The 15,581-nt window shown below is 51.7% G+C and overlaps 1 protein-coding gene across 6 annotated transcripts in view; it reads left to right on the top strand.

Moving 5' to 3' along the window:
• NIN (ninein) overlaps positions 1–15,581 on the top strand; it is a 67,823-nt gene that overhangs the window by 17,681 nt on the left and 34,561 nt on the right. For all 6 annotated transcript variants that reach the window (XR_014184723.1, XM_082059511.1, XM_082059507.1 and 3 more), the window contains exons 4-9: positions 3,016–3,182; positions 9,266–9,305; positions 11,048–11,238; positions 12,382–12,528; positions 12,803–12,970; positions 14,263–14,399. Coding sequence is in view for 5 of the 6 variants with exons in the window: in XM_082059511.1 (XP_081915637.1) it covers positions 3,016–3,182; positions 9,266–9,305; positions 11,048–11,238; positions 12,382–12,528; positions 12,803–12,970; positions 14,263–14,399 (850 nt within the window). In the remaining variant the exon portion in view is untranslated. The remainder of the gene's footprint in view (positions 1–3,015; positions 3,183–9,265; positions 9,306–11,047; positions 11,239–12,381; positions 12,529–12,802; positions 12,971–14,262; positions 14,400–15,581) is intronic.

Raw genomic sequence — 15,581 nt, 5'->3', positions numbered from 1 at the left:
CAGCCTGGGGGCAGTTCAGGGGGGCAGATCAGACCCCAGTGTCTAATTAGGCGCCAGCTCTGGAGTGTGTGTTTTACTAAGCCCGCGTGTCACCAGGGGCTGTAGGAAGCAGGGAGGGTTTGACCTATTTTCTTTTCTTCTTTTTTCCCTTTCTCGGTGGCTTGTCAGCCACACAATGCGACGTTTTCTGAGGAGCCGCATCTCTGGTTGCACAAGCGGGTACCAGGGGTCGGACCTGAGCACGAGCAGCCTCCCCTCGGTGTTCAATACAGGGCGTTTCCAAAGGATGGACTGAATTTCAAAGTGGTTTCAATTTGAAATCAGGTCCATCTTTTTGAAACACCTTGTATTTTACTTTTTTGGGGGGATAAATAGCACACAGGGCTGTCTCACGGGCATCCTTCTCATGGGAAGGAACAGGCTGCCCAGGGCAGTGGTGGAGTCGCCATCCCTGGAGGGGTTTAAAAGGTGTTTAGATGAGGTTCTTAGGGACATGGCTTAGTGCTAGAGCTGGGTTATGGTTGGACTCGATCTTGAGAGTCTCTCTGAACCAAAATGATCCTATGGTTTTTGACATGTCCCTTTGGTTTCCTCACATGCCTTTGAAAGCAGGTGAGGATTGAGCAGCTCTTTCCATCCTTTCTGCTGAGTTTTTGGCTGGAAATGAGAAACTGTTCAGCTCATCAGCGAACTTTCTGCACTCAAGGAGGTTTTTGCTGCTTTTTGCTGTGTGCGCAGCTTTCCCTAAATACTGGGGGTGGTGGGAGCATCGACAGTGGTGCTGTGCTGGGGGTTTGGGTTGGGAAGCAGGAGGGCAGGGGGCTCAGAGGATGCTGACCCTGGTCCAGAGATGATGGTGCTTGGGGCTTTCTGCAAGGGAGAAGGCTCTGGAAATGGGATTTCAGGGTGCCTGAGCTGGGACCCATTCAGCAGCTGGGCTTAGGCACAGCCTATTGCAAAGCCGGAGCTTTGCAAGGCGGGAGCAAACTTTCTGCTCTTCTCGACCTGTGAGCTGTCACCTTTCCCTCCCAGACTTTATCATTTTCTATTTGCAAAGGAACAACAAGGACACCCAGGTGCTCAGAGCGAAGAGGAATGAGAGAAATCAGCTGCCCGCCTCCAAATGCTTAAAACACAAAAGCGGGGAGATGTTCCCATTTCCCCGCTTGCTGTTAAAGTGTTTGTAGCGTGAAGGCACCTGTGCTTCCATATACAGCTGGATTTTCAGCTTCAGCAAGGGTTAAACACATTGTGAGGGTAGGGGGGGTGAAAAAAAGACTCTTCCGAGCATTGGGAAATACAAAAGGAAATTAAGCCATAGCTTAATTATTGCTAAATTACAGCTTCTTTTCCCCTACGTCTTTCCGAAGACAGATGGGCGTGGAGGTGCGTTTCTGTCTTAGAGGGGAAAAAATGACTTAAAATAAAAACCAAAGCCCCCCAGCTCTTTTCTGCAAGGGCAGGGGGCTGGCAGAATAAATGGGTGAACGAGTAGCCACAAATATTAGCATTTCAGAGAGAGCTGCTCGATGGAGATTGTTCACCACCGGGCAGGCTTTAATAGGAGTGATAAGGTTTGCTTTTGTTCTGGGGCTCTTACTTAATCAGCCTGTCTCATTGCGATTTTCTTCATCACACAACTTTCATGTGCGAGCCCCAGCTGCAGCAAATCTTGTTAAGATGGCCTCGTTCAAACGGGGGCGCCGGGTTTGTTCCCTAGAGCTGCAATATGGATGGCTGGAGGAATCAAAGGCCTCCTCGTCCTGTGTAGTTTATAATTCATTGCATAGCTAAGTTGCAGAATATATATATTTTCCCTCTAACAAGCTGGAAGCCTTCTTCTATATCTAAAGGAATATTATCCGAGGAGGCATTTGGGCAGGGGGGTTTAGAGACCCACTGCTTTCTGTGTACCCTTTGTCAATGATTGAACAGCTTCCCCGCTCCTTATTAGTATTGCACCCTTGCATTTATTTTGTACCACAGCGCTCCGCAAATAAAATTTTAAAAAGCTGCCGCTTTTGCCGCTGCAAGTGGCAGAAAATAAAGATGATCGGATCCTGGGGGGGTTTGGAGGGGAAGGTTTCAAGCACCGAAACAAAGCGCGGTGGAAAGCCTTTCCCTAATTGAATCCCTGGTTGATTTGGTCTCGGGTTTAATTCGCCCCCCGCTCCAGACTCGTGCTGCAAATAGCCCAAAACATGCTTATTTATTTTTCCATTTTGATGCCCCTCCTGGATAATTCAGTCCCCGAAGGCAGGAGCTTGCTGCGGGAAGCTGGAGCCGGGGAATGCGAGCGGAGCCCCCTGTAATTAGCCGACGACTCCAAAGGGTTATTTAGATCCTGCAGTTGGCTTTAGTTGTGGAGCACAAGCTGGGACCTGCCCCGCCGTCACCCGCATCAGCTGCTCCCGGTGGCCCCCGGGGGGGACATTTGCCTCCAAACTTGCCCAATTTTTTCCACTCGCCCGGTTGTTTTCACACTTTTAATGGAGCCGTGATTTAAACCCAGCGAAAGCAGCAGCACTCGCCCAGGTGTCTGTGTCATCTGGAGTCTTGAGCCGCCGAAGCGCAGCGCTGTCCCTAATTAAACCTGCCCATTGCCGGTAATGAAGATTAGTGCAAGGAGGAGAGACCTAATTGACTTTCCATCTGAGGCCGCATTTGCAAGGTTGAGGGTTTTTTTGTGGTGCTGTTGCTTTGTGTTTGGGTGGTTTGGTTTTGATTTGGACTTTATTTTGATTTTTCATCTGATGGACAGCACAAACTTAATGTGGGAAGGGGGAGGAAGATGTAGCCCTGATTCCACATTGTGACAGCTTACTTTGGGTTTTATGGAGCAGGACCAATTGCAACCCACTGGGCCTGACGCCACGGTGAGGGCAGCGCTCCTGGAATGGTGGTGGCGATTCGGTGCTGGAAATGCTACAACCAAACCAGTCCTGTGTGCTGTGACCCAGGAGCCGGATCTGCAAAGATCCCCTCACCGATGCGCTTTGTTCTTGAATTTCACAGACTCCTCCCCAGAAGCGCAGCCCAAGTACATCAAAGGCGGCAAACGCTATGGCCGGCGGTCCCTGCCCGAGTTCCAGGAGTCGGTGGAGGACTTTGCCGAGGTGACCGTCATCGAGCCGCTGGGCGAGGAAGCGTGTCCCCAGCACATCACCGGCGGCTGCGAGGAGGTGAGCGGGACCGGGCTGGGTGCTGGGGGGGGCTGTACCCCCAGCGTCGATGTCACTCATCCCCACACCATCCTGAGGTGCTTTGGGGTTGTTGCAGACAAGGCGATGGTCACCTGCACATCTGTGAGAACCTGGTTGTGGCTCCACTGCTATACAGTCAAGGGGATCATAGAACCACAGAATGGTTTGGGTTGGAGGGACCTTCCCAGCTCCCCCAGTGCCCCCCCTGCCATGAGCAGGGACATCTTCACCAGCTCAGGTTGCTCAGAGCCCCGTCCAGCCTGGCCTGGGATGTCTCAGGGATGGTTCAGCCACCACCTCTCTGGCCAACCTGGGCCAGGCTCTCACCACCCTCAGGGCAACAATTCCTTCCTCATGTCCAGCCTGAATCTCCCTCCTTTAGTTTAAAACCATCACCCCTTGTCCTATCACAACAGGCCCTGCTCAAAAGTTTGTCCCCATGTTTCTTATGGGCCCCTTTTAAGTACAGAGAGGCCACAATAAGGTCTCTCTGGAGCCTTCTCTGTGGGGATGGGGAAGAAGGGTGCTGAGCAGTAGAGCTTTGCCGCTGCTTTGGGACAGTGCCCTAAATCCTGAGCCGTCTGCTTCTCCTTTCAGTCTTCTACTTTTAATTTTCCCAGCAGAAAGCTTGTGTGCTCCTGCACTGAAGGAAAAGATGGGCTGCCCTGTGCCCCACCTACACCTATGCAAATGCTTGCTTGAATATCCAGATTATTTGTTTTTCTCCTTCTGGTTTTGTGATCAGAAATTGTGGCTCTCTCCGTGCTAGCGCTTTTAACCCCTGAATTTCCCACAGCTTCTCTAGAGCAGACGAGTGGTTTGGTTTGGTGGCGTGTGTTAGTATATGGCCACGGCAGCGCTTCCCTGCAGCTGGGCTCGTTCCAGCCCGCCCCAGTTTGCCAAGCATTGTCCATTCAGTATTGCATGTTCGGGAGCTCGTGGTGGAAGTTTTCCAGTGGGGAGGGAGACCTGCTGCTGCTTTCTCTCCTCCTCTGTCTCCTGGTTTCATTTGTGCTTTCCTAGAGACAGGGGGAGGCTTTGCAGCCACCTGCATTGGGGATGCCCAACCCAACAAGGGAGAAATTTCCCGTTTCTAGGTTTCTGTGTTATTCCTATGCAGCTGAGCTTGAAAATAAAATTAATACAACTCAAAGTAAAGCTTTTCCACCAGAGCCAGCTTTTTTTACCCTGTTCTCAGTAGATTTTGCCCATCGCCACAGGGATGCTCGTCCATCTCCTGGCGCTGGCCACATGGGCTGCCCTGACCTTGAAATCAATGTTAATCTGCCCACGACCCCCAGGGAAGCGATGCCCTGGATAGAAGAGGCCACTGTAATCTTACTCCTCTGTTTCAGCTGTCAAGGAGGTGTAAAAGGCAAGGCTGTTAACGAGGTCGGTCAATTAACGCAACCGGTACATAACCAGCCTGTGATTCTGTGATCCCTGTTGCCTGCATCAGTCTCCTGGTGGGACCTCTTGCAGCACTTCTTGGGGTGGATGAGGTAGTTAATTATCTTGCAACTTGAGCAAAAAGTCAAAAAATCCCCATTTTTTCATCTTTATCAGCATTCATTATTGTCTTGTCTCAAAGAACACCCTCTTGGTACGTGTAGAAATGAGCTGCTTGAAGGCATTGGGGGTCCTGGGGCTGAAATTCTGGGCGGCGTTGGAGACTCCTGGAGCTTGGGGCTCAGCACATCTAGCAGCTTTAGCCCAGGTTTCTCCTGCTGTGCCTATAACACGCTGCTGCCCGCGCTCCTCAAGCCTGTCTCCAGCCCAGGCTGTTTTGCTGGCCTGAGAACTGGGGCACTGTGGCTTAATTGGTGCTTTCTTTCAACCGGTGCCAATTAAAAGGGCTCAGGCTCTGTCTGAGAGGCTTCCTTCCCCTTCTCGTCTCTGTAAACACACAGGGAGAGGCGGGAGGGCCGGTGTGTGCGTGGGATCGGCTGCCCGGAGTGGCTGTCACCTCCAGCCTTGGTGACTTTCCAGGTGCCGCTGGACAAAGTCACGAGCAGCTGGGGTTGAATTCAGCATCACGGAATGGTTTGGGTTGAAGGGACCTTCAAAACTCACCCAGTCCAACCCCTGCCATGAGCAGGGACATCTTCACCAGCTCAGGTTGCTCAGAGCCCCGTCCAGCCTGGCCTGGGATGTCTCCAGGGATGGTTCAGCCACCACCTCTCTGGGCACTGACCCTGCTGTGAGCAGAGGGTGGTGTGGGGATCCCCAGGTTCCCTCTGACCCGCGTGAGTTTGTCCCCATGGATGCTGATGGGTGATGAGAACCGAGTGGCTTTGGGAGCTTCATGGATGTGGTGCTGGCGGAGCCGCAGCCACAAAAGCACTTGGAAATGCCATGCGAAAGCTTGCGGTGGCCAAAGCTGTCACTTGAACTTTTTTGTCCTAAATGCTTAATACAGGTGATGGTGCCTGTTGGGTTTTCAAGCCCGTGGCAGCTGAGAGCTGGCCTGTGTGCCTCAGAAGTGCTGTGACTTTGCTTTTGTTTCCTTTTCACCTGGAATTACACCTGCTGATGGTCTGTGCAGTGATGGTGGTGGTGCAGGGTTGGGGTGGGGAGCAGGTTTGGTGGCCATGGGGTACCAACCCCAAGCTGGTGGTAGGGCAGCAGCATCCTTTGGCTCCTGGGTCCTCAGCCAGCCTTAAGGCCATGCTGGATTCCAAACCTCAGCAGAGGGCATCTGTCATCTCCCTGTCCCCAGCCGCTGGCTCAGCTCTGGGAAAGGTCCCTTTTACTTGCGAGTTGTAGAAACTGCTGTCACATCCCAGCTCTGTCCCCTGCCAAAGCCACTCGCTCCCCAGACATCTGCATGTTTGCTTCTGCAGAGAGTGGTTTCCAGCACGGCACAGCCTGTCAGAGCAAAACCTTCTGGGAGCATCAGGCTGAAACTCTTTGTCTTCAGCTCCTCAAATGCAACTGTCCTATAAAGTCAGGATGTGCAGATGAGAGCTCAGGATAGTGCTCGTTCTCCCTGCAGAAGTGCATTTATTGATGTGACTCTGGTGCTTTGCAGCTAAAGGTGATTTGCAAAGTGGGTTGCGGAGATTTCCTGCATCTTTTAGGGGTGTCTGCTCGACCTGGTCCCTGGGCAAGCAGGGAGGGAGGGAAAAATAGGCCTGTTGGTGTTGGAGCGAAGGCTCACCTTGCCCTGTGCAAAGCAGAACGGGCTCAGCGTGTGCTCCTGATCGTCATTTTAATTAGCAATATATTCTGGCGGAGAACAAAGGTCTGTCTTGCTGAAGCAGATGGCGGGGGGGAAAGAGGTTGCCGCCTTATTATGGGGAAGAGGCTACCGCGAGCAAACGGCACAGGCTGCAGATGCTGGAGGGTGGGTGAGCATTGAAAGCCGCGGCCATCTGCTCCTCAGGCCGGCCAAGCACGCGCCTGCACAAATAATCATCAATAATGCATTCCTGGGATGGCTGCTCCGGCGCGCGTCCCGCCGGTGCGTGTGACCCGCATCCAGCTGGAGCATCACCGGGGCCGGGAAACAATGTCGTGTCTGACATGGGGATGTACCGTCCCCCCGCGCCCGCCCCGGCCCCGCTTTGTCCTCCCGACGGTGGTGGCCGACCCCGAGCCCCCGTCGCACAAAGGGACCCCCTGAGCGCCGCACAATGGAGCTCCGGCACCGGGAGGGAGGTGACACAAGCTCCCCAGGGGCGCTGGCAGTGGATTATCAGCCTGCAGCTCCCCCTCATATTCAGCATCTCCAGGTTGTTGTATTTATGGATATATTCAGCACCTTCAGGGTATTTATAGTGTCACCATGTGCTGGGGCTTGAGGTTCTTCGTTTTAAGAGGCAAGTTTTTGCAGTGAGAGGGTCTGGGGCTAAATGGTTTAGATCTGATTCTATATAAGAATATATATGCTGCTTATGCAAAAAAGATATTGACAGAGTGGTGGACCCCCCCATCTGAGCCTTGGTGCCCCCACCAAGGATGCGCAGCCTCACAGGGAACGGCTCTGTCTGGCACCCAAAAATACCTTCTCCCAGCACCAAACTGCCTGTTGCATTTGTACAGGAGCTTATGGGCTGGGATGGCCTCAGCTCCTGCATTTTTGGGGAAAACGGGCTGTTTTCTGCCTTTGCAGGTGGTACCTTGACAGTACCTGTTGCCTCGGCTCCTGAATTTTGTGTGTTTGTCCTGATGGTTTATGAAGCAAATAGGAATCTGCCACCCTAGTGCCTCGATGGCGATGCTAGCAGGACTGCCCTTGTTTGGGCTAAAATCGGCAGTTTTCTGGTGCAGTGTTATATCTGTTCTTGGCTTTATCCAGAAGAGCTGCAGATTCCAGCCCTGCCTGTCACCTCCTGCCTCTCTTGGGCTGATTTCTGCCTGAAGCAAAGGTTAAGCCCCCCTCTCCATCCAAAATTGTCCCCGATTCCAACCCTGTGACTCGTCCCCAAAGCAGAGGGGACATGGAGATGCTGCAGCAGCAGCGAACAGCCCGTGCCCGGTTTGGCAGATGAACCGGGAGCAAGCAGCAGAGCTAAAAAAAAGTCCACTGACCTAATCCAGTTTCCATGGTAATGTTGTAGATTAATGGCTTTTAGCTGTAATCTGAATGAGATGTATTGAACTTTTTTATACGATGATTTAGAGCCTCTTTATGTCCTGGGTGACTTTGACTTCAAATCCATCGGTCACGTGTGTGCAGAAGTACCCACTTGTAACGGCGGAGAAGTAACATCTGCCGATGCTGTTGCTAAACCAGAAGTTAATATCGCTGAGCGTGGCGTGTGAGTTAATACCCTCGGCTGGTACAAGGGTGGTGGAGACAGGACAACGTGTAGTACATGGGGAAATAATTGTAGATAACATATTTCTGAGCTGATGTGGTATTGCCACAGCGGAAGCAGGGTGGCTTAAGACCAGCAAAGAGGATGTTTTTTCTCTCGCTGGCTCAGCATAGAGCTCGTTTCCAGCCCGGTTCCATCTCCTGACTCGTAGCTCCGCCAGCAGAGGTGTTTTGGAGCGGGCTCGGCTCTGTGCAGGCTGTGGCCTTCCAGCAGACGGGTGCCCCTTGTCAAAAGGGAAAGCAGAAAGCAGCAAAAGCTTAATTTCCCAGATTGCACGTGCTCTGGGAGCAGATGTCCCCGTTGTACTTTTGGGTTCGTTGCAGCTTAATTACCTGCCATGGATGTGCGTCCCTGGTACCTGGCACACTCGGGCTCTGCATCTGCCGTGGGCAGAATCACAGAACAGTTTGGGTTGGAAGGGACCTTCCCAGCTCCCCCAGTGCCCCCCCTGCCATGACAGGGACATCTTCACCAGCTCAGGTTGCTCAGAGCCCCGTCCAGCCTGGCCTGGGATGTCTCCAGGGATGGTTCAGCCACCACCTCTCTGGCCAACCTGGGCCAGGCTCTCACCACCCTCAGGGACAACAATTTCTTCCTCATGTCAGCCTGAATCTCCCTCCTTTAGTTTAAAACCATCACCCCTTGTCCTGTCACAACAGGCCCTGCTCAAAAGTCTGTCCCCATCTGTTTTATCAGCCCCTTTTAACTATGTAAAGGCTGCACTAAGGTCTCCCCGGAGCTTCTCTTCTCCAGCTGAACACCCCAACTCTCTCAGCCTGTCCTCCCAGCAGAGCTGTTCCAGCCTCGGATCATTTCTGTGGCTCCTCTGGCCTCTCTCCAGCAGGTCCATGTCCGTCCTGTGCTGAGGATCCCAGAGCTGGACACAGGACTCATCTCAACCATTGACACATCTAAGACAAGCAGGATGGTTTGCTTGGAGGGCAAATCCCTCCCCATCAACCTGCTGGCCTCAGATCAGCCGCTTCTCCTGGGTCATTTGTGGGGCTCCAGGCGTTTTGCCGCAGCTGTGGTTTATCCAGTGAAGCACCTCGCCTGCCAGCCATGGGCAGCATCAAAGAGCTGTGGATTTGCCAGCCCAGCCCGCGGGGAGCGGGGAGATGAAAGCCTGGCAGCGTTGCTGGAGCCCTGTAGCTCGTTTGATGCTGATCGCGGAGTCTCTTTCATATGGGCCGTGTCTTGCAATAGTAATAACTCAGGAACCTTTTGTTTTCTCCCCAGCACTGGAAGACGCGAGACAGCGAGGAGTACGAGGCCGAGGGTAAGAGCAAGCAGCAGCACTTGTATCTGCTTATTCCTTTTTTGGCTTTGAAGATGAATCAGAGGAACCCTTGGAGAGGGTGTTGGGCCAGCTGGGTGCACTGGGCTGTCCCAGCCCCATGTGGTGAGAGCTCAGCAAGGTGCACACAGGATCCCCAAGCCCCAAGATGGCAAAAAAAGCTAAAGCAGGGCTTCTTGGAGGGCACATTTTTGTGCCTTACCTTCTCCGCCCTCTTTTTTCCTCCTGCCTGGTGCAAAGGCTGTAGTGTGGGTGCTTCCAGTCTCCCAACACCCCCAGAACAGCAGTTAGGGCTGGTCCTGGTCCCCAGTCCTGCCCTGGGGGCTGCTGGCTGTAGAGGAACATGGTAGGTACTACATGTCACCACAGACCAGTTATTAAATGTTTCCTAATTGTCCTGCAAGGGGGAGTGGGGTGACCCTTGGAGTGTGGAGACGCTCCCCATCCCATCCTGCTCCCTGTCCCACACGGACACTGCGTGTGGGGCTCGGGACTGAGCAGGGACGGCAGGGGGACACGTCCTGCTGTGAGCAGGGACGGCAGGGGGACACGTCCTGCTGTGAGCAGGGACCGCAGGGGGACACATCCTGCTTTGCTCTGGGATGTGGGCACAGGTTTTTCTACCACCGGTCCAGGCAGGGATGCTCAAGGGGGACCCCGCAGCGTCAGCCAGCGGTGTCACAACTCCTGTCACCGGGCCGGCAGGCTTTGTCACCAACCCTCAGCATGCAAAGATGCGTTTCGAACTAAGCCATGCAACTTTTAGTTGCTTCAACACCTTTTCCATATTTTGGCCGCTTTCTAATCTTTATCCCATCCAAAGCGACCAGATGTTTTTCTCTAAAAGCTGCTTTTCTGGCCCCAGGGTGAGATAGTGGGGGGAAAGATTCTGGCCTTGCAGCCGAGCGAGCTCTGTTTTGTGTCTAGTGAGCGTTTCCCGCTGGGTGAGGCTGCGCTTGGGGCATTTGCTGGAGGTACAAGAAATATGTTCAGCTGAAGGCTACTGCTTTGTTTGTTGGGGTTTTTCCTTCCCCTGAAGGGGTGTTTGGAGGTACTTAGATGAAAACATACACTACAGTTTACATTCAAAGGGGATGGGAGTTTAGGCAGCTCTACCTGAGGGGTGACATTTCTGGAAACAGGCAACCACTGAAGTTCTTGACCTGGTCAAGGTACATCTGGATGTGTAACGTGCTCAGTGCTCTCCCTTGATCCCATAACTGCCCAGAAGAGGAGAGGTCCCTTCTCTGTGTCATTGGTAGGGCCATGTTTCTCCTGGCCACCAGCCCACATTGGCCATTGGTGAGGAAAAACTAAGAATTTCTTCCTCAAAGGGCTGTGGGGCATTGGAACAGGCTGCCCAGGGCAGTGCTGGAGTCACCATCCCTGGAGGGTTGGACAGATGGTGATGAGGTTCTCAGGGACATGGGTTGGGTGATGGTTGGACTTGATGATCTTGAAGGTCCCCGTCAACCAAAATGATTCTATGGTGGTATGTGCTGGTTGAACACTGAGCAGGATCTGCTCCTTTTGGTAGAGTCCAAAAGACCAGGATTTGCCATACCTCAAAATGCCAAGTGCTCTGGGCAGGACAAAGTCAAGCAAACAGTCCCATGGGGTGTGACAAGCAAGGAGGGAGGCTCTGCCCTGTGGTGGGCTGAACCCCCAGGTCTTCTGGTGGCCACTTGTGTGCAGAAACCAGAGCGGTTTTCCCCCATTTCTAGGGCAGCTGCGCTTCTGGAACCCAGACGACCTGAATGCCTGCCCTGGAACATCGCTGCCCACCCCGGAGTGGATAGAGGAGAAACTGCAGGAGGTCTGCGAGCACCTGGGCATCACCAGAGACGGGCACCTCAACCGCAAAAAGCTCATCTCCATCTGTGAGCAGTACGGGCTCCAAACGGCGGCCGGGGAGGTGAGTGACCACGTATGGACCCGCTCACACCCGTGCGTACGTCTGGGTTTTAGTGTGGCCCACACAAAGCCTGACCCACGGTAGACCACAAGCCTAGAGCACAAGCTCTGCTTAACAGGTTGCTACTTGGAAAGCGGTTTTTCGGCTCCAGCTTGTGGCTTTCTGGGGAGTTTGGTGTTGAACCATCAGACGTGGGAGGCTGCTGTGGCACAGAGCAGCCGCCAGCCCCGCTGACACCATCGCGTGCGTGTCTTGTCGTGCGATCGCGGAGTGAACTGGAATTTAAAAACATATCCTAGATTCCAAGCATGGCTCCTTAATCCCAGAAATCTTCTAGCTAGACAGTAAATATGGGTTAAAATATACATAGGTGGTTGCTTTTGATTTTTGTGAAGGCCCGCGGGCAGTTTCTGTCTTCCAGGAAGAGTACAAGAGAAAACTATTTCTTTAGCAAAAAGTCTCTTGTCAATTTAGGGTTTAGTCTTATAAAAAAATCAGACTGCTTTGCATCTTAAAATAACATGGCTTGTAATCATTTCCTTCATAAAACATGTTTCTGAGCAGGTATTCCTTTGCAGCATTTGCAACAAAATGTTTTCAGGATATTAAAACATAAGCAAGGCAGAAAATGGGGAGGGAAAAAAAAATGGAGACAAAGAAATAGCGAGGGACTAGCCCTAACATCTCTGATCCTAATAAGGTTGGTCTTGCTTTCAGAAAGCAGACTGCCCTGAAGCATAAAACAGATTTATTATAACCTTGCAGTGTCTTCCTATGGGTTTTGTGCCTGGTCACTTCACAAGCTGCTGGGATTTTGGCATCTGTCTGGCTGCATTACACTGAATTCCTGAGGTCACCCTGTCTCAGGAGCAGGATGAAACAAGGGGGTTTTTGTGCTGCCTCACAAGGTGGAGGCTCCAAGATGAGCAGGAACATGGACACTTTTACAGGCAGGATTTTCATTGCGTTTGTGGCTCTGCAATTTTCTATATGAAGGTTGCCGTACCATGTTAGGCTGGTGCAGGGTACCAGGGAACTTTGGCTTTGCAGCCATGGGAATAGGATGCTTTCTACTGTGCCACATTATTACTGTGGTGTTTTTTGGCAATAACAGATGTGATTTCTTTCCGCCGCTGCTTGCAGGTACTTGAAGAGGTGCTACATAACCTGGGGCAAGATGGCACCATGAGCGTAGAGGACTTCTTCTACGGCTTGTTTAAAAATGGAAAGTCACTGACACCTTCGGCATCGACCCCGTACAGGCAGCTGAAACGACACCTCTCCATGCAGGTGAGAAACCCAGCTGGATCCCGAGGTGACGGCAAGAGAAGGGAATGGAGCTGGTGAGGGGCTGGAGCACAAGTGTGATGGAGCGGCTGAGCGCCTGGTTGCGGTGCCGTGGGGTCAGCAGCGGCATTCCTGCCGGGGGTTGGTGAGGAAGAGCCAGACCTTAATCCTTAATCTCCAGGGGACTGTTAGTGAAATTGCATTTCTAAGGCTTTGTGGCGGCGGGGCTGGCAGCTGCCCGGCTCTGCCCGCGCCCCATCGCTCCCTCTCCCCACAGTCCTTCGACGAGAGCGGCCGGCGCACCACCACCCCCTCGGCCATGCCCAGCACCCTCGGCTTCTGCCTCTTCTCCAGCCTGGACGATGGGATGGGATACGGCTGCGTGGAGGGTGTCCTGGACTGCTGGCACCAGGAGGGCATCGAGAACAGCCAGGACATCCTCAAGGTAACCCGCACCTCCATCCACCCTTTTTATTTGCATTTTTAATTAGCATTTCCACAGTTTGGGGTGCTGGAGTGTGGCTGGATTATTCTTTTTCGCCTCTTTAAAACTCCCCAGCCTAACAACAACATTCCAACTGTTCTGGGAAATTTCCAATCACTTCCTTTATTGAAACGATGGGGCATCCCAGAGAACTAAATGTTAACGATAAAAATGTGATGTGACTTCCAGCTTAGCTCGAAGAGGTCACCGGTATTTGTAGAGAGCACTTTAATTACTTTACTTTGCTAAATAGCTGCACTTACAAACCTTTTAGCGCTGGAATGACCTGAATGATCACTTGTGCTGGGGTGGAGGACAGCACTTGAAACCCTGCCCAGTAATTAGCGTTTTATTGTACAGAGTAAAAGAGTGATGCAGGTTGCAAATGAGAGACCTGAAGTAAACCCCATCCCTGCCCATCTAGAAGCTTTGGAGGGGAAAAGACAATTTCACGTGTCTGTTGTGAGCATCTGGGTTCCCAGCAGCAATCATGACAGATTTCTCTTGGGATTTAATGCCTGCGTGGATATTGAATATCCAGGTTATAATAAATTCTGCCGTTGCCAAGGCTTTAAAACTCACTAGTAGACTGGGCTTGTGCTGGCCAGTTTGCTAAGCTGGTACTGGCTTTGCTGGACTGGCACTGCACACCTTTACCTTCGCTTCTGCTCGTTGCTTTCCACTGGTAACTTGCTCTGTTACTGGTGTCACTGGGGTGGTTTCTCCAGTGTACGCAGAGTTTCAGCCCCACCATTATTCCTTCTGCACTTAGAGTGAAGTTGAAGGAAATCACAAGGAGTTACCGATGATTTATTTTCAAAGAGGTGGGATCTTTGCTACCAAATACCTCCTGCGAGGCTTCTCCTGTGTCGTCTCTATTGCAAGAGCTGGTTGTGTTTAACATGAACATCTTCAACCACTTTTCTTGCGGCGTTTTAACATGTAAAAAGGCCAGTGTAGTGAGGTCCCCTAGAGAATTAATACTTTTAATCAGGCGTGGGCTTAATTTCCTGTTGGTCTTGCAGCACAACCAGGACACTTTCCATCTCCGCAGCTGGCAGCAGCTCTTTAACGTCAGGAGGTGACAGAAATGTCTGGTTTATCCCCCCATGGGCATTTGTGACAAATTAATCAACAAGCAAAGATCTTCCCTGAGCCTCCTCGTTTTATTCTGTCACTTCACATACAAACGTCTCCAGGCTCCTGCAGGGCAGGAAAGCTCGTTCTGCTCTAACGACGCTGTTGTCTTGCAGGCTTTGGATTTCAGCTTGGACGGGAAGGTGAACTTGTCAGAGCTGACGCTGGCGCTAGAAAACGAGCTCTTAATAACCAAGAACGGAGTCCACCAGGCAGCCCTGGCGAGCTTCAAAACGGAGATCAGACACTTGCTGTAAGTCACCGGGATCGCCGGCTCTGCCGCGTCCTCCCGGCCTTCTCCATTTGGCCAAGCAGACGCTTAATTAGCAGCTGATTAATGGCAACTCGTAGCACCTCTCCGAGCGGCACTGGAAGGGTTGGTTCTCTGTTAGCTTGGGCAGAAACTTTCAACTCTCTCGTTTTGCGTGGGTAAAACACTCAGAAACAGTTATTACAGAAAAAATATATTTAAAATATGTTTTAAAACTATTTTCAGCCCCTCTCTGTGGTCTGGAAATGGTCACTGCACTCCACAATGGTCATTGATGGCCGCAGATTTAGCTGTGTGACAGAGGTGCGGGTGAGGTACAAAATCACTGCACACCACTCACCTTTTCCATTTGAAAGTCAACACAGTTTGACTTTGCACTGGACTTGCCATGCAGGCTTGTCCAGTGCGAGAGTACAGGGCACGGGAAACATTTCCCTATATGTATTTCCTTGTATGTATATTTATTAATTTATAAATTATGTACATGCACTACTGAAGCTCAAGTATTTCTTCACACACGCCAATGGATCATGTTGTCCACCCCACTTGGGGACCCTTGCTCGAAGCATTTGCACCCTCAGGTTTGCATCCATCTGCCACGTGCACAAGCTCTATTTTTAGAGGTGTTTTATTTGTGCTGCAAATCTTTGAGTAGAATCATAGGATAGTTTGGGTTGAAGGGACCTTCCCAGCTCCCCCAGTGCCCCCCCTGCCATGAGCAGGGACATCTTCACCAGCTCAGGGTGCTCAGAGCCCCGTCCAGCCTGGCCTGGGATGTCTCCAGGGATGGTTCAGCCACCTCTGGATCTTCATGCGACACCATAGATGACTTTTGCTGGTCATTAAGACTGTGTGTGTCTTGTTAACTCTTTGTTTTACCCCTTGTGCTTGTGAGCTGCCCGCTTAGGTTGTATGAAACCTCACAAGATGAGGTTTCCCACTGTTGGTTTGCATCTACATCTCTAAATACCTTTTTACGTTCACTCAAAGATTTGTTGTCAAGTTCCCATCAAGAAAGCTGCTCATGGTAGCAGATCTTACAAGTTGTGATCAAAATCAGACTGGATGTAGTGTAAGGGTGAAGTGGTAAAGGTAATAAAATGATGAGAACAAGTAAATGAGGCAAAAAATGTCTTGGAAAAATGGCGTAGTGCTACAATTTGC

This window comes from Streptopelia decaocto (genome assembly GCF_964273445.1).
Source record: "Streptopelia decaocto genome assembly, chromosome: 7".
Lineage (NCBI taxonomy): Eukaryota > Metazoa > Chordata > Aves > Columbiformes > Columbidae > Streptopelia > Streptopelia decaocto.
This window is presented reverse-complemented; position numbering and strand designations above follow the sequence as displayed.